The 22,510-nt window shown below is 34.2% G+C and overlaps 1 protein-coding gene and 1 pseudogene across 1 annotated transcript; both read left to right on the top strand.

Moving 5' to 3' along the window:
- Nucleotides 1-7,975: 7,975 nt before the first annotated feature.
- LOC114715603 (beta-galactosidase 1-like) lies at nucleotides 7,976-15,010 on the top strand (annotated as a pseudogene).
- Nucleotides 15,011-15,703: 693 nt separating this feature from the next.
- LOC114715621 (uncharacterized) lies at nucleotides 15,704-19,538 on the top strand. The gene is made up of 6 exons (XM_028900484.1): nucleotides 15,704-16,465; nucleotides 17,956-18,008; nucleotides 18,164-18,251; nucleotides 18,470-18,568; nucleotides 18,858-18,982; nucleotides 19,295-19,538. The coding sequence occupies exons 1-6, from the start codon at nucleotides 15,800-15,802 to the stop codon at nucleotides 19,329-19,331; spliced, it is 1,068 nt and encodes a 355-aa protein (XP_028756317.1). The 5' UTR covers nucleotides 15,704-15,799; the 3' UTR covers nucleotides 19,332-19,538.
- Nucleotides 19,539-22,510: the final 2,972 nt, after the last annotated feature.

Consider the following 22,510-nt stretch of genomic DNA (forward strand, 5'->3'; position numbering starts at 1 on the left):
GGCTATTCCATGTGGAGTTATGTCCAAGAATAAGGTCTCGTGCACCCGACGGCATCGTTTCTCCCAAAACTTGTGTGTATGACCAGAAATTGTTGGACTTTTAAATGTGAGTCAAATTTGGGTCTTATGTTTATGAGTAAATTGAATCTTTAACTGACTCTTATGCTTAGGATCAAACATCGAATCAATTAATCCATGGATAAAGGCATTATATGTGAAGCAAGTTTTCTAAAACAAATAATCATGTGCTACTTTGATATAAAAAGCATGCACGTATTCTATATATACTGCACCTACCATAATGAACAGAAGGCATGTACCTATTCTATAATTGTTAGAAGGAGAGAAAAAATTGTCCAAGGAGGTGTTTGGATACATTAAGAATCACTTTTCAAAAGTACTTTTCTGTAAATCGAAACAAACTCTTCTACATATTTACTTCGTATACCGTAAAAGCACTTTTGAAACTATGGTTTTGATTTTATCCAAACATACAGGAGGACAAGTAAAAGTGCCATGTGGAATATGGTGATCCATGCCAAGAAGTTAAGTAAGATGGTTGGTCCCTTTCTTTGCCACTTAAAAATCCAGGAGCTCACATTCTGTTTGTTGGAGGCATCATTGTCGTGTTTCGTTTTTGCAGTTAATTAAGCACATGGTGCCAAGTGGTGGTGTTGTGTTTAGCTAGTTTCACGACAGTTAAGTAAAACAGCCCACGTTTAGAACATGGTGATGCTCCCATCTCAATTCCCAAGCAACTAATCAAAACAAGAAGCACAGGAAAAAAAAAAAAGATCTCAACAACTATGGCCGTGGAGCTTGAACATTTGGGAACTTGTTCACTTTGAACTTCGAAAACACTCTTGTATGTTTAAACATCACCAGATACTATGTGACTAGTTATAAATACATAACGATAAGGGCCATTAGTTTTCTTAGCATATGTTTTACCGAAAAAGAAAAAAAGAGAACCAATGTCTGGTAATTCCAAAACAGCAACCCATGTTTTTAAGTTGTTATTGGTAGATCAGCCCAGCTGCTAGCAAAGTTGAATACCGTCCGCCGTCAAGTGGGGGCTGGGCCACGTGCAGAGCACGTGCAGTCAAATAATGAGTGCACCGGCAAATAGTGCAGAAACATATAATTATTAATATTAAAAAGTACGAAGGCTTTGGATGCAGTGTTGTAATATCATATGAGCAAGGTAACAAGGAGAAGAAGGCGGCCAAGCCGCCCATCAATGAGGTCCCACGCTTATTTAGAAGCGAAGTGAATCACAGCTAATGAACAAGCATGGAGTCCACTATTATACCTCTTCGTTACTAAATATAAAACTCACTCTATTATGAGAGAGTCAACACAACTTCTGCTAGCGCACATAGCATATGATGTGCTCTGACTAACATATATTAAATAGAAATAAAGTTGTTGAATTTTAAAAGTCAAGCTAATGAACTTTAAATTTTCATTTGACATGAATCATTGAAAATAAAGGTAAGATTTGGGGTTGAAATTGAAAAAATATATTAAAGGAGTGTTTAGAATGAGTGGTTGCTTATTACTTAGAATTCCTCAATACCATTTATATGGGATTTTCTATTCTCATGTTATAATAAATTACTCATACTGTACACTCTTTAATAGTTTTTTTAGTCTCAATTTTAATTCTCACTCTTTATTTTTAATACTTCATACCAGATGTAACCTAAGTTTTTTTTTTGTTTGTTTATGTGAATCATGTTAGGATTGATTCATAGATAAAACCAGAAAAGTATAAGTTATTTCTAATATGTCTTAATAAAACCAAGAAAAACTTTAAATTTTATTAATTCTTTATTAAATTTTAATAATTTTTTAATTTTATTTTGATTTAATATACATTACTTTGCAAAGAAATGATTCATGTTAAAAATGTAACGAAATAACTTATAAATATGATTTAAAAAAATTCTTTATTAACCTTATAAAAAACATGAAAGGAGTAATTTTCACAAATTCAATTTTGTTATCTGTTTTAGATGACTCAAAACTAGCTTTTTGTAAAATAGAATAGTAACTCGAAATTGGGTTTTAAAAAAGTGGAACCAAAACATACTTTGAGATTAAAAAAAGGATTCAAAAGGTGTTCTTCTTTTTTTTTTTCAAAAAAAAAAACCGAAGGATTAGCTGGCTTGATGATAATGGGATGAAAAGAAGGAAGAAAATCGGGGATGAGGGAATATAGGTCCACCATGAAAAATAAAGAAGAATATATAATAAAAGATCAGTGGTAGACAGAGCATCCGATGCTTTTTCTCCGTACTTCATTGACTTCCCCTCCTTATTTTCATGTGCATTGCTCCCACCAATGCAACTCTGCACATAATCTTTGATAATTATTACTATCTCCTGTTTTTAATATAATATCAAAATTGTTTGATTTTTATTTTAGTCTTAAATATAATATTTTAATTTATTTTGTTTCTCATATTAACTCAATTTTTTTAAGATAATCTTTCTAATAATTATAATTCTAGTCAATACACTTTATTAGTAATGATATTTTAGGAAAGACAACACCTATTTAGGATAAATAACTAACTCAACTTACTTCTTTAATCTTATCAAATTAATCAACTGGTTCTTATAATTAGGACAGGAGGTAGTATTTTGCATTGACATTATCTTTTTAGAAGAACAACTGATTTAGATTCAAATCAGGCTCTAAATATCTCAATGTGTTAGAATAATGACGAAGGAACTGGAAAATTGGTCACAAAATCTTGATTATAAAATTAATTATACAAATGTACCCGGTATTTGGTTAAGGACTCCTGCACAAGTTATTTTTTAACAATGTAACTCTTGTCTAGCTGTATATAACTTATTTTCAACTATATAAAAGATGAAAGATATTTATATACAGTGAAAGATATATTGCACTGCTTTAAGGATTTTAGTCCTTAAGTATCTTTGCATAATTAATTTTTAAATTAGTGACTTTTGATCTATTTTTCTTTAATAACTAAACACATAATACAAATACTAAATATATGTGTTTCGTTGACTTAAAATAGATAGATATTCTTTGATAGAAAAAATTGCTAAAATGTGGTTTCCATTGTTTAAGTAATTACCAAAAATGGCGAATAATTTATTGCAGCCATTTATCCCAATTCATTGAAAACAAATAAATATTCACCGAACGGGAAACTGCTACACTAATCACATGCTCACACGCAGCTACATAGTTGTAGATTATAGATGCGACGTGGGCCTATGTACAGTTGTCAAAGTGGTTCTCTCTAATTCGCACGAGTTTATTTATAAGTCAAATAGGTTGATTCGTTTATCTAAATCTAGATAGATTAAATTTTAAGAGGGAAAATTAAGAATAAACCACGTCATTCAAAAATTAACTGAAAAACAGTTGTTAAGATAATAAATTATATAAAATAAAATAAATTGTACACAGAAAAAGTGAAATTATACAACAACGAAAAATAGTCTGTATGAAATATTATTTGAACATAACGAATTAATTCTTACGTGTGGCTTAAAAGATAACTTGTATGTAAAAAAATTATTTGCTAATCAATTCCTAAATAAGGAATTGATTCCCCATTTTATGTGTGTTTTCATTAATATAGGATTTAATATGGGTGTTAATTTTGATTCTAATGCTAAATGAAAAACTTTAATTCACCTTTTTTCCCTCACGTTTATCATTTTTCAAATTAATTTATCTAACTTATAAAATTACATATAAGTGTATTTTAGGAATATTACATCATATTTTTTTAAAAAATTAGGTAATTTATTTAGCTTCTTCAATTTACTCAAATTAATTAAGCAGTTCTTTCATAATTACATTAATAATCAAAATAGTATTATAAGTATCTAAATTAACTTATTTTATTGTATTTTTGTTGAGCCTAGGGTATTTATGTCCAGTATCAGTGATTAATCCCCTTGTATTGTAGATTTTTTTAAGGAGTTTTGGTTTTGGTCATGGGATCCTCTCTATACATATTGCCATGAATTGAGAAAATTTAGCCAACTGCTAACTATACTAGCCTGCTAGACTTCATAGTTAATTTTATTAATCTTTATTATACCAAATGATATTTTATATGGATAACATCTCATTTTATATTGCATAATCCCACCTTTTCGAGGAGCCATGATTTGATTTTTTTTAATTTATCTTTTTACTTTTGAAGCAGCCTGCATTTCTCAACTTCCCTCGTTAGAATAAACTTTTTTGCTTACAAAAATTGAGGTAGACCTTAAATTATAACGGACAAATCGATTTTCACAATTTTAAAAACACTAATAAAAACAACAAAAATATTTACAGATCACACACACTTTTACAAAATACTACCTTTAATCCTTAATATAAAAACTGGTTTAAAAGTTAATTTGATTTTAAATATAAAATCTCAATTCACTTTATCTCTCATATTTATCCATTTTTTTAAGATAATTCTTGGAATAGTTATATATGTTAAATGTTTTATCAAATGGTAGTTTTAACTAATACATATAATTAATAAAGGTATTTTTAAAAAAACACATATTATTATAAATAATTAATTTAACTAATATTTTAATCTACTCAAATTAATCTACTAACTCTTATATTAAGAACAAGAAGTATTATAAATCCACTATTTCTTGGGTACAAAAATTATATTATTTCTAAATAATAAATAATATTATCCAGTCCGTAATGTAAGATTAAGTTAACTAATTTGATTAGATTAAAAAGGTTAGGTAAATTAGTTAATTATAATAAATATGAAATATTTTTTCTAAAACATCATAACCATCTTTCATAATATCTTCTATTTCTCTCTTACTTGATTGTGGTTGAGGGAGTATTAATAAGGAGAATTTAAAAAAATTGATAAATATGATGAAAAGTCTTACATTTAGAATTGAAATCAACTCAAGAATTAAGTCTTATATTAGAGATCATATTAATACAACTTATTAAAATGTTATATAAAATACCATTAATCTGTTAGTTAAGAATGCAAACAGACTTATTCTCATAAAAAAAGATAACAGAAATTTAAATTTTGAGAAATACACTTCTTAAAATGAGTTTAACCTTTTTAAGCACCAGCCTGACTGGGATTAACCCCAAATAGACGTTTTGATGGGAAGGATGAGGAATAACAATGATAACAGTAGATTGAAGGAAAAACTAATGGTACAAAGCAATTGCAAGAGAGAGAAGAGACACTAGTTACAAAGTTCAAGATTTCTGAAAGCTGCTGCCCCCCCTGATTTTAATAGACGCGCTTCACGCGCTTCTAAGAGATTTCTGGAAAAATTTGTCCCCGCGAGGTCGCTATCTTCATTCTTCAGTGGGCGGGAACCTCGTTGGCTCATTCAACATTTTCCGAATATCAATCATTATTTAGTATTACCTCCGGTAAATAATATAAAAGGCGGTTAAATTTTTTCACATATTAAAAGATAAAATTTACTTATTACATTTATTTTAAAATGATAGAATTTTTTTATCTTATTCTCATTAAATAATGAAGTAGTGTCACATTTTTATTATCCCTCGTCTCTTTCTTTTCTCTTCTATATTTAATAGGAGCGAAAATAAAAAAGTCATGATAATTATCCTAATAACACCTTATACTTTGATCCACATTTTTTTCTAATTAAAATTTTATATTATGAAGCAAAGGGAGTATTTGTTAAATACATGGTAAATAATTTTACTCTTAAAACTACCTGAAATATTGATCTGATTTTGTTTATAAATCACTGTTTTGCATGAACTAAAAAACATGGTTAATATGTTAATTTATCTCAAAAGTTTTCACTTAAAAATATTAAATACCTGAAATTTTTTTTAGAAATAAATTTGTTCTAAAAGTTTAAAATCGTAGTAATATTGTTCCTACAGTTAAAAAACTTGCATTCACTGTTAGAATAGTGATATTAACTGTTAATATTTTTAACAGTAAGGAATAATATTGTTATGATCTTAAACTTTTGGGATAAGTTAGCTTTAAAAAGACAAAACTTTTGAGAGAAATTTTTCTTAACCCTTAAAAAAAACTCCTTTTATCCTAAATATAAAATTTATTTTGTAATATAATTTACACTATAAAATTAGGACCGGACGGAATAACTTTTAATTTATCCCAAGCCGTGGGGATATATCTGCGAACATCTAAGAGAGCCCAATTAAATGTGAATAAAATTAGGGGCACCATTTTTTTTTTTCAAACTACCGCCTTTTTTATTTGCTCAAATTTATTTATTTTTTAATTAAAGATGATCGGATTATGCGAGGCAAGGTTTCCTCTTTGCCCTTAAATCTGTCTTCAACAAATTGTAGTGTTCATGAAGTGACGGATAGATTTCCCAGAGGTCTATTATGTTTGTATGAAGAAGTTCCAGAATCAAACACATAAAAGATTTCATGTCTTTATCGTATATTTCATGCGTAGATGAAAGCAAAAAGCAAAATGTGTTTGAACTTGGGGAAGAGATAAAAAGGAGCCGAAAGTTGGGAAACGCTTCACTTACTTATTCATATATCACCTTTCCCTTTACCCTCCCACCGAGTATCTATCATCATCTTCATCATCTCTTTTTGTTCAGAGGCAAAGATCTCTTCACTTGTTTTTGTTTTTGTGAAGATGGATTAATTTTGCTTTATTATAATAGTATGTGAAAATGACACATACCACATACTATTACTTCTTTATTATAATCATAATAATAAAAAAAACTACCTTCAGTCCTATTTATAAGAGTTAGTTGATTAATTTAAGGAGATTAAGGAAAGAAATTAAGTTAGTTATTTGTAATAAATATGTGTTTTCTTTCTTAAAATATCCTTATTAATCAAGTGTATTGGTTAAAACTATTATTGTTAGAAAGACTATCATAGGAAAAAATGCATAAATATGAGAGATAAAGTAGATTGGGGTTTTATATTTAGGATCAAAATAAAATCAAACAAAATTATATTAAGACTGGAGGTAGTAGTTCAAACTAAATTGAAGGACTAAAATCGAAGAAGCCAAGCATGCATGTTCACTGGCTTCTCCACTTGATGTCCTATTCACTTTTGCTTACCTTGCAAGAATGCTATTATTCCTTTTTCCCTTTGTTTTTGCAAAATACTAGGCATCATTCCGTCCTTTGTTTACCCTTCTTGTTAATGACTAGTGATTTCCCTTTACCTTTAACATGGCATACGTGAATTTCATCTATGTGGAAGTTGTTAGTGGGACAATTGACATCATATAGCTTTTCATTTAATTAAGATTATATATGAGCTCCATACTTCAATTTTGCTCAGTGTAATGGTTAGTTTAATAATGCTGGTATCTGTTAAACCACAGAACCAACCCATTTGCAAATAAGTTGTCAATGTTAATTGATGTTACAAGAGTTTATGGACTGTTTTTAATTTGTCCCGTTGAAAGTTTAAAAGCTTAAAATCATCAAACGAGAAGTTTATGTATAGATTCGCGTCTATGAAGGGTCTGGATCTGGATTGACTTGACGTCTTGATTGTGGTTGTTTATGTTAGCAAGACAAAATCCTAATGATAATTAGTTAATTACTGCGAATATGAAATCACAATGAAGTTAACTGGCACCAATAATGCTATGGTATAAACATCTGGAACAAGACGCAGCATGGGTCCCACAAAGCCACAAAAGTGGGTCCCACCCTCTTTCTAAACATTCCCATTGCCCGCACAGCCACACTCCTCTCCAGCGTTTAAAAGCAGCTGCAAAGCACCTTCATCTTTGCATCCAAGGCTGAAAAAATTTCATCAGTTAGTTAATTAATTAACTTCAAATTAAAAATTCACTCTTTTGCTCTCTCTGAAGCTCCTTTTATCTTCTGTTCAATCATTCAGCAAAAGAAAAGGAAGGGAAAATCTGGGGGAAAACTGGAGGGAGAAGCATAGAATAAAGGCAGCAGGTTAAAGGATATCTAGAACAGAAAGAGGTCATTATTACTTCACGAAGCTGAGGACCAAAGTCAGTATTCATGGCTTTGGGCTTCTTCAAGCTCATAATGTGGAATGTTCTTGTTATCCTGGTGATGCTTCCATGTTCACTATTTGGTTCTGTGAGAGCCTCTGTATCTTATGACCATACAGCTATTACCATTAATGGCCAGAAAGGATCCTCATATCTGGATCCATTCATTACCCGAGAAGTGCCCCTGAGGTACCTACTCTAAAACGTGCTTCATGGGTCGCTCAGATTCCTGATATTCTTTTTTCTGTTTTGATTTGCATTTCCTCATTCGGAATCTTTGGCTGTGTCAGATGTGGCCAGATCTCATTCAGAAGGCTAGGGAAGGAGGTTTGGACGTCATTCAGACTTACGTTTTCTGGAATGGGCATGAACCTCAGCCTGGCAAAGTAATGAGTCCTTCCCAGCTACTTTTGATGGCAATGTTAAACGGTCCATTCATAGCGAGAAATAATCAATTTTTTTCCTTCATTGTCTGTAGTATTACTTTGAGGGGAACTATGATCTAGTGAAGTTCATTAAGCTGGTGCAGCAAGCAGGCCTCTACGTTCATCTGAGAATTGGCCCTTATGTCTGTGCTGAGTGGAACTTCGGGTATTGAAGACACTTTCTTTCTGTTTTTTTTTCCTTTTTGCGGACCAAAAAAAAAAAAGTTTCTGTTCGTCTGGGAAACTAGAAATATCTCAACATTTTTGCTGATCCATTTTTAGGGGTTTCCCTGTTTGGCTGAAGTACATTCCGGGTATCAGCTTCAGAACTGACAATGAGCCTTTCAAGGTGAAATAACTTGCATCCTGATATTTTGCAAAACCTTAGCATCTAAACCTTTTCCTATTTCATATGCTGTACATTCTGGTTATTTATATTTTTTTCCCTTCATGAAGTCCCAAATGCAAAGGTTTACTACTAAGATTGTTGATATGATGAAAGCTGAGAAGTTATTTGAGTCTCAGGGTGGTCCAATAATTCTATCCCAGGTAACCTCAATGCTTCCTTAGCCTTTCACTTCATTCAATCCCCTGCTTCCTTTGCTGTATATTTTTCTCGCTGATTCTGATTATTTATTTATTAAAAAACTTTTTTATTCCTTAACTAGAATGGATTGACATACACAGATTGACTCTTTTTCTAACACTGTACAGATTGAAAATGAGTACGGACCTGTGGAATATGAAATTGGCTCACCCGGTAAAGCCTACACTCAATGGGCAGCGGATATGGCTGTAGGACTTGGTACAGGGGTTCCTTGGGTGATGTGCAAGCAGGATGATGCTCCTGATCCTCTTGTAAGTCCAGCTGAAGTGTGTTATTTGAAACATGCATTTACATATGGCTAAAACGTTCTCTAGAAGTTTTTTCAACCTCTTGATTAATGGACAGTATGCTGAATCCATATCAGTCTTGGGGTAAATGAATGACTATTCCTCATTGTACTGGCTGAGCTTAGCTTATGGTTTATCCTCTCAATACCCTTCCCATTATCATGCCTGGCTAATGGGTGTTGTAATGAGAGTCATACTACCCTGCATCATGCTTATTTATTGTTACAGTTCAAAAACTGACGCTCAGCTAATAAAGAGAGAGCCTTTTTTTTTTCCTGCCCCTTTTTTGGTAGGAGGACTATTTTATCCTTTTGGATATATATGCTAAAGCTTGAAGGCATTATTAGCATGCGAACTTAACTTTTGCAGATTATGGGTAGTTTGGTTATCTCCGTGTGAGAATCATAATTGAGGCTTCATATACTTTCCTCACTGATACTGTCCTTTAAATCTTTTAGTTTTTGGCTCCTAAGCCTAACATGAACTTTGACAGATTAACACATGCAATGGTTTCTATTGTGATTATTTCTCTCCAAATAAGGACTACAAACCAAAGATGTGGACAGAAGCTTGGACTGGCTGGTATAATTTATAGTTTTTGTCTGTCACCTTCTTATTTACTTCTTAAGTTGCCTTAAAGAACTCGCTGAAAGAGTTAGAGTGGGGTTTAGGCCCCACATTCTTGAGCAGTGTGCATGTGCTAGTGTAGATAAACAAGAAATTCCATCGCCTGGGTATTACTTGCATTATGTGCTCTTATTCATTTGGTATTTGTCCAAAAGAGGGGGAAAAAAGTACTCTTCCTTTTCCTCTCCCTCAGAACAAGAAATATACAAATTTGAGTTATCACCTGCCTGTTCATTGCCTGTATTACTCGGTTATGCTTACAGGTTTACTGAGTTTGGAGTCCTGTCCCTCACCGGCCAGCTGAAGACATGGCATTTCGGTTGCAAGGTTTATACAGAAAGGGGGATCCTTTGTTAATTATTACATGGTAAATTCATTATTTGTCCAGTTTCATATTTGGACTAATTTTGTTAAATGATGAGATTGAGCTCATCTGTTTTGTTTTTTCCAGTACCATGGGGGAACAAATTTTGGTCGAACTGCTGGGGGTCCGTTCATTGCTACAAGCTACGATTATGATGCACCTCTTGATGAATATGGTATTCATAAAGTATTCTGAACCCTTGCCATGACCCATACGCACTTTTTCTTTTCTTTTTTGCTGGTGAGGTCTCATGAGCACTCTTTAAATAAACACTTTTGCTTTCTATTTAGAAGATTGGTGCAATCTCCACTGTTACCTGTTGAAGCCATATCAATCTTTTCACGACTGTTACTTCAAAGTAAACCATAAAGCCAAAGGCATTTTGAATCACTTTTTCATTTTGTCATTCTTTGCAATATTTTGTGATCTGCACCTCTTACATATGACTTGATCCTCTGAATTTTGAGCCTTTAAAGTTTATAAAGTTCTACACAAAGTATTAGTTTACTTTTCTTCATATATACAACACGATTTTTGGCGTAGAACTTCATAAATGTCATTCTTTGGATTCTCTATAGGAATGTTTTTCTCCCAAATGTCATTGTTACCACAATGTGTGTGTGTGTGTGTGTGTGAGAGCCAAGCCCATCGCAATGTGGTGTGAGAGTGAAGTAATCCAGTCCGCATAATATCATAAATTATCCTGAGCAAAATTGAAATAAAATATGACTCATTCATTTTAACTCCTTGCCGGAATTTCAGTTCTATAATTTCTTCATATATGCAGGAATGTTCAGGCAGCCAAAGTGGGGCCATCTGAAGGATTTACACAGGGCAATAAAACTGTGCGAACCTGCTTTAGTATCTGGAGATCCTATTGTAACAAAGATTGGAAACTCTCAAGAGGTATTTAGCTTGATTCAGTATTCCTGAGAATTATAAAATTTAGTATGCTTTTTTTGTCCTGAAATTTAATATGATTTATGACTGAACTAAATTTCTAACTTCCCTCATTAATGTCCAGGCGCATGTCTTCAAATCAAAGTCGGGAGCTTGTGCTGCATTCCTTGCAAACTATGATTCAAGATCCACAGCAACAGTGGCATTTGGAAATAGGCATTACAACTTGCCTCCATGGTCTATAAGCATTCTTCCTGACTGCGTACACACTGCTTATAACACTGCGAGGGTAGGAAAAAGTAGTTTAAAGTATTATTTGGGTTGGTTATAAGAAAGACATTTTTGTCTCAGAATTAAGTATATGTGAATATTGTAGGACTGAATAATTTTCTGTTTGCAAGATTGACTTGCTCATTTCATAAAAGTAGACATGTGCAAAAGGGAAGGAATAAGTACCTTTTGGTTTCTAACATCCATTTGCAAGTTCTCTTTTAGATTAATTTTTTATTTAGAATAAAGAAAATGAGCGTCTTCAGCAAATTTCACGTTGTGGATTTCAGAAATGAATAATCAAAGATTCTGTACAGGTTGGAGCGCAGAGTGCACAAATGAAGATGACTAGTGTTCCAATCCATAAAGGACTCTCTTGGGATTCATTCAATGAAGATACAGCCTCAACTTATGATAGTTCCTTTACCATGACAGGCCTGTTGGAGCAAATAAATACAACAAGAGATGTCTCCGACTACTTATGGTATTCCACAGAGTGAGTAACTTGTATAATTTCATAGTCTGCTTTCTCTTTTCCACTAAACATTTAGTTAGAACCCGTTATTCATGACTTATTTCTTCTTCTTTCCCTTGCAAGTGTTGTGATTGATCCCAGTGAAAAATTTTTGAGCAACGGAAGGGACCCTGTTCTTACAATCTTATCTGCTGGGCATGCTTTACATGTCTTTATCAATGGTCAGCCATCAGGTGCGCATCATAATGCTGATTTAAGAACAATCCTAGGGTGCACTGATTATTCCAATCCTTACTTTGGAAGCTAAAAAAGAGATGATAGCTTGATTTTATTCACATTGTGAAATTTATTCTCCATTCTTTTGGTCAGGGACTGTCTATGGAAGCTTAGATTTCCCAAAAATAACATTTAGTGAGAGTGTGAAGCTCAGAGCTGGTGTTAACAAAATCTCCCTTCTAAGTGTTGCAGTTGGCCTCCCGGTTTGCCTCCTCTCTCTGTCTTACATGCTCTCACCCCTCACCCTCACCAATCGAAAGATATTGTCAGATGCATTCCTGCACTTATAGACTAGTCTGATTTTTCAGATAACATAGAATTTGGGTTAAGATGACTCTCTCTCAAGTTGCCATCATGTTGATATGCAGAATGTTGGTCCACATTTTGAAACATGGAATGCTGGTGTTCTTGGCCCTGTTGCATTGAATGGTCTCAATGAGGGGAGAAGGGACTTATCGTGGCAGAAATGGTCTTACAAGGTTCTTCCCCAAGCATCCGTTATGCTACTTTCCCTTCCTAATTTCTTGAAATTTCATTCAAATTCATGCTTCTTTCAGATCGGTCTAAAAGGTGAAGCCTTGAGTCTACATTCCCTTGGTAGAAGTTCTTCAGTTGAGTGGATGCAGGGGTATTTAGTTTCACAAAAGCAGCCATTGACTTGGTACAAAGTGAGTAGGTTGCACTTTTCTCAAGAACTTTAATTGCAATCAGCTTTTCTTAATATAGTCTTTTGGTGCTATCGTTATTACTACTGCTAGTAGTAGAATGATTTTCATTGTTGAAATAGAAAAATTTTTGTTTGGATCTACTTGCACGAGCACTTTACCCTTCCCATCCATTTAAACGATAGTACAGCCATACCGACACACAAATTCAGACTTCAGACAGATATAAATTCACACGGAATGTTGCCCATGTAATGGGCCATAAAAGACAACCTTGTGGACTATAGTTCTGGAAAGGCAGGCCTTAACATCCTTCTCTCGTTAACTCCACTTTTACATGATTGTAGACTACTTTTGATGCCCCAGCTGGAACTGCACCATTGGCTTTAGACTTGAGCAGCATGGGCAAAGGTCAAGTATGGATAAACGGACAGAGTCTTGGTCGCTACTGGCCTGGTTATAAGGCATCAGGTACTTGTGATTCCTGTAACTATACAGGAACTTATAATGAGAAGAAATGCGGAAGTAACTGTGGCGAGGCCTCTCAAAGATGGTGAGAAATAAATTACTAGTTGTTATCATGTATCAGTTGTTTAGTGCTGTGAGGAACTATCATCATATTGGACACTGGCTGATGGTTTCAGGTATCATGTTCCTCGATCATGGTTGAAGCCAGCTGGAAATTTACTGGTCTTGTTTGAGGAATTGGTTGGAGATCCAAGTGGCATTGTTTTGGTCAGACGGGAAATAGACAGTGTTTGTGCTGATATTAATGAGTGGCAGCCAAGTCTAAGAAGTTATCGGATGCAAGCTTCTGGTAAGGTCAGCAAACCTTTGAGGCCAAAAGTACATTTATCATGTGGCCCCGGGCAGAAAATCTCCTCAATCAAATTTGCTAGCTTTGGTACTCCACGGGGTCCTGTGGAAACTTTCAGGAAGGAAAATGCCATGCTCATAAGTCATATGACGCCTTTCAAAGGTATTACCTTTTTCTTTTTTCCTTTTGCTTCCTCTTCCTCCTTCTCTCTGGAACTTTTATGGAGTGGATCATTCAACTCAAGTTTAGGCTTATGATGTATAGGCCTATGAAATGCATTTATGATCTCTTGTATTATTCTTTTGGGCAAGAAATGTAGGCATAGCATCGGCTCACCATACCTAGGCTGACATTTTTTATTCAAGTATTAAGAATTAGGACAAAGATAGAATTCCAAACTATTTATTCATAGATACTACTGTATCTCGCCAAAGACCAGTTTAACCCATAAGAGTGGGCTATTAATTAAAGGTCTTTGAATAAGTTTGGTCTAACAAAATAATGCTTTCAAGTCGTCTGTATATCATGGACTTTTTAACATTTCTTGATTCATAATTGGTACTAGTGTTTAATATAGATTGTTGTTGCAGAATTGTGTTGGGCAGAATTGGTGCAAAGTAACTGTGTCACATGAAAACTTTGGAGGAGATCCATGTCCAAATGTGATGAAGAAACTCTCAGTGGAGGCCATTTGCTCCTGAACATCCTTAAATCAAGGAAAGAAACGTGACAATGGTTCAAGCTTACATTTTTTTTAACGATTCAATCAAACGTTGTTGGGTCAACCAAATCTACACATACAGATCACCACAAGCATTATTTTTGGCTTTACCAAGGTGAAGTTGCAGAAAAACACAACACACTCTCTGGTTAAAAGCCTGTAGTGAGATTGCTGAGATTGTGGACGTGTACAGAAGGTGAAGAACTGCGAAGAACAGTTGTTGGAGATAGATATCAAAACGACACTAATTGCGTCCAACTGCAAATTTTCTTTCTTTCATTTTGGTTACCGCGTGAAGCCTCTCGCTTCCTGTGCTATTTTTGTTATTTTCCTCCTTTGTGGCTCCCATGAGAGCTGGTTGTTTAGTTGCTTACTTCTTGTAAGGAACATCTCAAGAACAATGGCAAATCAGAAGTCAGCAATCTTTTCGTACCTTTTAACATCTTATTGTTGATGCTTCTTAATGCCATATCTTGGGTTTTATTTGTTTTTGGTTCATGTTCATGTTCCCTAAACAGTTTAACTATAGTTCAATTACAAGTCATTCATTTTGTTAATTTTCCGTTGAGTTTGTAAGAATGAGATTCTGATTGTTGGCTTAGCCTTCTATAGTAACACTGCATTATCAATGAGGGATTGATAAATGATATTTTAGTAACAAAGGTATACTTTTTGTTTTTTCAGAATATATATTAATTATGGATTTGATTGTCATTTTCACAAAATGCATGTATATTTAAGATTGGTATAATTTTTTGTTTATTTTGTCACTATTTAAGAGATATACACCTATCAATTAACCAGTATCTTCTTTCTTTCTCAAAATTTTTTCTATACACTTAGATTGAAAAATATGGGATATATGTTTAAAATTGGTTTAGTTCTTTCCTTATTTTTTCTCCACCCTTAGATTAAAAAATGGTGAGAAAGAAAGAAGATACTAATTCTGAGAGGATATTAATCTATACGGCTGGTTAATTGACAGGCATATATCTCTCAAATGTAAATGGTGACAAAAAATAAGGAAAGAATTAAACCAATTTTAAATATATTAACACGCGTTTTGTGAAAATGACATAAGTCATTTTATTCACTAAAATTATTTATTTGTTTGTCCTAAGGATTTTTTCTGGCCAAAAAAATTATCCTAAGGCTTTTTATTTATTTAGTTTCATCTAAATCAGATAAGCCACCGTCGATCAAATCCAAATCGCCACAACCAAATGCTACAAAATATCAAAATGCAACCTTGAGGGCGCCTTCCTGGGAGCTCGTTTGCTATTTTGTCTGTCGCTCTGCTTTCTCTGTAAATGACGCGCCTCTGTGGCGGCTTTGCCTTCCTACATGTTCCGTCTCCTTCATTCTAACTTATTCTCACTACACTTTCATCCACAGATGCACGACCCAGAAATTTTCTCGTTTGCTTTTCTCATCTTCTTCGTTGCTGTTTCTCTCATCGTCATTTCATTCTCTGTTTTTAGAAACTCATCAAAAACAGAGCAGCAACAAGAAGCGAAAACCCAGAATCTGAAAAGTCATGGACCGACAACAGAGAAGCATTCTCTGTCAGAATGTGCTGATGAAGTTAAACTTCATCACCCCAATGATAATAACCCGGTCCATTTGACTCATTCTCTCTTGCTCGAGGTATTACCATCTGATTCTGCGAAATGGGCTAGCTTGTTCGATGATAAAAGTTGCGATTGCAAGGAACTGAATTCGATCTCTTCGGGTCTGAACGTGGAGAGTGAGCATACGAGGGAGGAGCAAAGAGAGAAGAAGAGGAGGAGGAGGTCAAAGAAGAAGAAAATTAATTCGCTACCTGAAGATAGTTCTGAACATAATAAGGGCGAGGAAAGTGCAAATACGGGTTCGGATATGGGGCTCCGGGAAGAAGCTGTCTTCTTATACCCGTTTACCTCCTCCGGTAGCGCTATGCAGAGAAAGATCAAACATCAGTATGATGAGCTCGTGAAATGCCACCAGTCGAAGAAATTGACACTGGCTCAGGTTTTTCGCAGCTTGCACTCTGTTTTTGCTTTTCTGTTTTCCTTACATGTTATGTCTGATAAGAATCTAATGCTCGTGTTAGATATGAGCAAATTCCAAATTGTATTCGACCATCATATAGTTTATTCAATCTCGTATTTTGGTATGATGAGAGGCAACTAGAAAGAGAATATCTTAATTACCGATCTAAACTGTCCATCCCTCTGAATTGCAATTCCCTTTATCCATTAAGCCGTTGGTGCATAACATCCAACAGCTAACTAACTGGTAACTAATCTCCACTCTTTCCCTTTATTCGTATCATATGAATGTCAGTATTTGTGATTCTTTGTTTCAAACTAATGAGTTATTGCCGTATCAGAGGCGTTGTAGATTGCAATATAATTCTTGCAATTTATTCTGTTATGGATTGCAATATAATTCTTGCAATGTATTCTGTTAAAGTCCATTGCTTTATCCTGAATTTGTCTGCTACCTTACCCTGCCTACGAGATAATACAATAGAATATATCAATCTAGTTTGGTCTGTGGAAATAATTGTCACCTGTTATTTCACACATTTTTTGCCCCTTTTGAGCATTTCGGTTTCTTAGTTTCATGTGTTTGCTTGGTACATTCTGACACACGTGTTTATATGCTTCCTCTATTTCCTTGACCTCAAAAAGAAAGAAGATAATATTTCAGACATTAGGCTTAGTATATTGGTTGAAGTTGAGATAGATGTAATGCACTGCTTCAGTAACAATCTACCTTCCAGAAGCTTACTAAATCTGAATGGACTAGTTTTTGATAGGAGGTGAGACAGAGAGAAAATTTCTTTTAGGGGAAATTTTTATGCTAACATTATGGGACAAGTGATAAGTAAGACTTAACTTAGAGCAGTCATAGAGTATAAAATGAGGTTTCCATTTCATGTCAGGAAGTAAAATTTCTGTGCTTGGTGGATTTATTTGATAAATGCCGTTATGCAGTTTAGTTTCAAGGAATACTTGACTTTGGCAGTTTATTTGTCATGGCACATTTGGAACGAATTTTAATCGGAAGTCATTGTCTTAATACCTACTCAACTTACATGCTAGGTCAATTGAGTGTTATCTTTAGATCTGGCTGGTAGTATTGGATAATACTAACTGCATATGAGGTTAGGGTAGGGTGAACCTTCTTGTAGCAAATCCAGATGTGGATATTTAGATGCGTAGTTTTAGGAAAGACATGGTGAGGTTAATGGGATGTATAGTTTGAACATAATGCAGTTTAATAGAAAAACAATATACATGATCGGTAACATTGCCTATCTTAAGTCATTTTTTTACTCCATTTCTCTTTTCATTTCTTTCCATTCACAAACCAAACAAGCTCAATAACCATGTCTTTTCTTTTTCATGGTACTTGCAACTTTTGAAACTTTTTTTTTTTTTAATGAGTGGATGCATTCAGTTTATCAGTATACGCACCTTAAAAATTTATAACCCTGCTCTTTCACTATGCAGGTGGTAAACTTTGCTAATAGTTTGGTGGATGCAAGGAATGAACTACAGCACAAGTATGTCCAAAACTCCCAATTTATTCTAAAGCACCTATTTCTAGAAGTTTTTTCCCCCTTTGTTCTCTTGGAAGTTAATTTGGGATCATATAAGTTTCCTTCTAGTTATATTTCTCCTGTCATTCTTATGCTTTCATGCTCTTTTACACTAACAGGGCCGATGTGATCAAACGGAAATTTGTTGTAACAAAGGCTTTACTATTTAAGGCAGATAGATCCTCCTTTGACCGCTTTCGTCAACAGGTTGGTTAATAATCTGGATTCTTGGCGATAAGAGAGAAGAGAGAATGTTAACTGTATATGCAGTCTCTCTACTCTATGTCTTAAGCTCTCACTGAATGTATGGTTGTATGACACAGAAAGATCTAATTTGCTTGGTTAGATAACTAGAGGTCTCACGGGAAATGTGTCCTCAAGCTAGCAGGCATCACCATTGAGTAAATGATTCCTTGATGTTTCAGATATATAAGCTGGAATTGGAACAGAAGCGATTAGAGGAGGACGCAACTGTTTACAATTGGCTTCAACAGCAGCTTAAACTCTCCCCAGCGTACAAGAAGGTAAACTCTTGTTCTTACTTATAGAAGATCTGTGTAGTCTTCCTTCCCAGCATTCCCGTGGTTTTTGTAGCAAAAAGTATGTTGATGATATCATGTATTTTAGGGTAACTTTTTTGGGAAATCTTCTAATTATGTCATTTCTCAAGAAAGGAGAGTAATTTACCCTATCATTTAATTGAATGATAAACTACCGGCTCAAAAGGTTCATCATGGAAGATCTTGTGCTTTTGTCAGCTTCTGTTTTTGGTTTTTTCAAAAGAAATCTCATATTTACCATTTGTACTTGAAGATTCTGGAGATTGGAGCTTGTATGGAGAAAGCAAAAACGTGTGAGCTGGAGGAGGCCACAGAGGATGAATTTGCCGACATTTCATTTGAGGAATTACTAGCACAAGAAAAGAAAGATTCATTTTGGTTAGTTCCATTTAGTTCATTTGTCCTCCTCAAGATTTCACTTTTATAATTTCATGGGAGGCATTTTTTCACAATAAAATTTTGGTACAACTTGCATGTGCTTGTTACATGAACAAACCTTTTGAAAGACTGAATCATGTAGGGTTGTGTTGAAAGGCAAAAAACCTCAATTCCGTGTAGTTTTATTGGATATCGAATAGCCGATGCCTAGGAACTTTAATTATATTTTTGTTTTCCTCTGGGGTCACCAAGAGGAGACAGAGTGGGCTTGTTTATCACTAATAAACATTTATTATTATGTTCTTTGTGCAGGCAAAAAAATGGGAAATCAAGAGGCTGCTCAAACTAATATGGTTGTACTGGGTGACTAACTAACAAGAGCTAGTTTAGTATGTAAATTCAGTATCTATGATATTGTACTGTCACATGAATGTTCTTGTTTTTTTCTTTTCTGGGTTATCTCTGCCTGTGCCATTTTGGTTTTTCTAGAGTGCTTGTACATACAATATCACCTGAGTTTTTCTTGGGATTTGCTTGGTATAAAGGTATTTTATGAGTACTAAGTTTTCTTCCAGTGGATGCAAAATATGAAATACCATGAAAGGGGGTTAATAAGTTTGTGTTCAAATTTCTGCTGAACAATTCTGAGCCTGTACTTTAGAGATTTCATTTCCTTGTCGCACAGGTAGAATTTGCATTTGAGCGAACACAACATTTAATTCAGAAGCAGTTATGTGGATGCTTTGGAGCAAATCTACATTTAGATTGAAACCAAAATTCATACCCAATCACATTTCCTTATTTCACCAGAATTGAGTCTCTGAAGCTCTAATCCGCCAAATGGACATGAATTCATCGGAAATGCAAATTACCTTTCACAATGACTATAAGACAATTTCTAGTGATACTTTCTTTTGCCATGATAATCAGTAAAAGTTAGGTCTATCTATGAAAAATATTGGTTTGTATCTTCCAATACTTGTCTTCTCATATGGTTAATTTTATGTGGCTTTGTCCGGGTTAAATCAGGTTAAATAAAAATTCTAATAACAACTAATGTTGTTTATAGAAAGATTTTCACAATATTCTGTGAACGTTCTTTTTTTTTTTTTATAATCAAAACGTGAGAACAAGTACTTACATGAAAGCAAAAATCATCAAGACCTAGTTTCCTGTATCAACCTCCTCCTCACTCAAAGGAGGAGGTTGATCTATGATATAAAAGTTACCCTCTATATGATGAGAAAGTTTTGCTAGGTGATCAGCAATAAGAATAGATTCCCTAAGAGAATATATCGGTATAACCATCTACTCCCTATGAATCATAAGCCTAACATCATCAACTATGTCCTTAAATTATGTGAACGTTCTTTCAACCACAATGTCAAGTTTTTCAGTCATATTTTAATCATGTGTGGTATTTTTTCCACCTTATCATTTAATTAGCAAGAAAAAGTTGTAGTTATATATATATATATATATATGTATATTATATCCTTGCTTTGCCCCGTTTATATATTGTAGTTAGACGTACTCATAATTTACATAATTCCTTTTGCGGAGAAAACTGGAACTCGAATCACTTGGAAACAATAAATGAAATTTTTTATTCCGTTTTGTCTTATAATTTATTTTCTTCAAATTGAAACAAGTATAACTGATATGTTTGTTCAACCATCTCTTCCTTCTGCTTCTCTGATCATCGTCGTCCTCATGATGATGATTCTGATACACTGTTCCCAACAATCGTCCTCATGCTTTGCTCATCAACGGAATCTCCTTCTCATCTTTCTGCAAGAAACAAGAACATAGTGAGCTTCACATGAGTGGATCATTAAATTATTCGAATCCTTTCCTGTCGGTGAACTTTCCCTTGATTTTAAACTACCTTCCATCTTCTTCACAAGCTGCCTCCCAAGTTTCAGTCCTTGAAAGTTCTCAAACTAAACATGAACCAAGTCGACGACCAAATGAAGCTTCCCAAGACGGAATTTGCTTCTATTGAAACTCTTCATGTCGAATGAATTCGTACTACTGATTCAGTTATTGATTGGTTCTCAGAGAGTTGCCCGTCCTTGAAACATCTATTCCTCAAAAAATTCAATCTTACCGGACAGAACCAGAACAAGAATTTACACTACGAAGCTCAAGTTTGGAGGATTTAACCATTCATGTTCTCAGTGGCTACAAAACTCTGAGGATTATCACTGAGCATCTACGAACCCTCAATTGTGTCATTGGTGGACATAATGTTCTCCATCGTCATACCATTAAGTTTGTGCTTGAGATCTCTTCTGCACCTAATCTACAAAGGCTCACTTGGGTTGGTCGTCATGATAGGCCTCATGATGATGAAGAGATGACCAAAATTTGCAGATCACCGATTGTATCCCCAGAACGCTGATCATCATGAACGAACCAAATGTGAAAGTGCTCATACAAATTATTGAAAGCCATACCTTCTTCGACAAGAGAACTACATATAGATGCGATATTGCTTCAACATTTGGCACTAATGCTGCTTGTACCTATGGGAATGTTTGAGGTTAGTTCATGAATTTGAGCTCCATTTTATAGGCTGCAATCTACGATTACAAAGATAATACAAGCTTGTTTCTCATCACGTTAGGAAGCCATTAGGAAGCCTTAAAAGTCAGTTGGAACGAAATATGATGGCTTTTTACTCCAAAGCTGCTTTAAAATTGAAGCAATTTTTTCTGGTTTCTGAATTTTGACATTTGGCTTTTTCTTCAAATTAGACTTTTTTGAAACCAGCTTTTCAATATATGATATAAAAAAAAATCACATTACACTATTTACATCGGATAAAAATTACTTTTGTCAGCATTAATCCAAACAAGCATGTATAAGTCATATGTATGTGTGCTTATGTATTTTTTTTGTTTTGTATACAGTTTTTCAGAATGCATGAATCAATATATTAATCACCCAAATATCATGATATCAAAATTTTAAATATCAGCTAATGAATTGTATAGAGGGGGGGGGGAAGCAGACAAGATTTTCTCTTCTTCAATTTCTTGCTTTCCACTTGTAGGATTTACATGGAGAGACCCCTATTTCACTTGAAAGCCTTCGCCACCTGGAAATACATGTTCAAGGAGGGTATATCGAAGAGGACTATATTATTACCGTCCTGGATAGATGACCACATTTAGAAATTCGCCTTTCCGAATTATCCAACAATTCACAAAAGTAATTCCTGAAATCTCAATTCTAAGAAGGTATGTTTGCATTACTACATATTATATATATATATATATATATATATATTTCCCCCCTCCCCCCCTTCTATATATAACTTTATTTGATGTGTGAATGTTTCGGCAATCTGTGAATGACATGTTTAAGGAAGCACTAAGAGAGTGTAGGAGAGGTGAAGGGAGGAAAACAAAGGGACTGAAGAAGGTGAAGATGATGACAAGAGAGTGGTCGTATGATATGGTGGTTGTGATAGGCTGGTTGATGAAGTCAGGCACAGACCTGGAAGAGATGAGTGTGTATGGT

Source organism: Neltuma alba, unplaced genomic scaffold (assembly GCF_004799145.2).
Source record: "Neltuma alba isolate B1F8T4 unplaced genomic scaffold, ASM479914v2 tig00011601_pilon, whole genome shotgun sequence".
Classification (NCBI taxonomy): Eukaryota; Viridiplantae; Streptophyta; class Magnoliopsida; order Fabales; family Fabaceae; genus Neltuma; species Neltuma alba.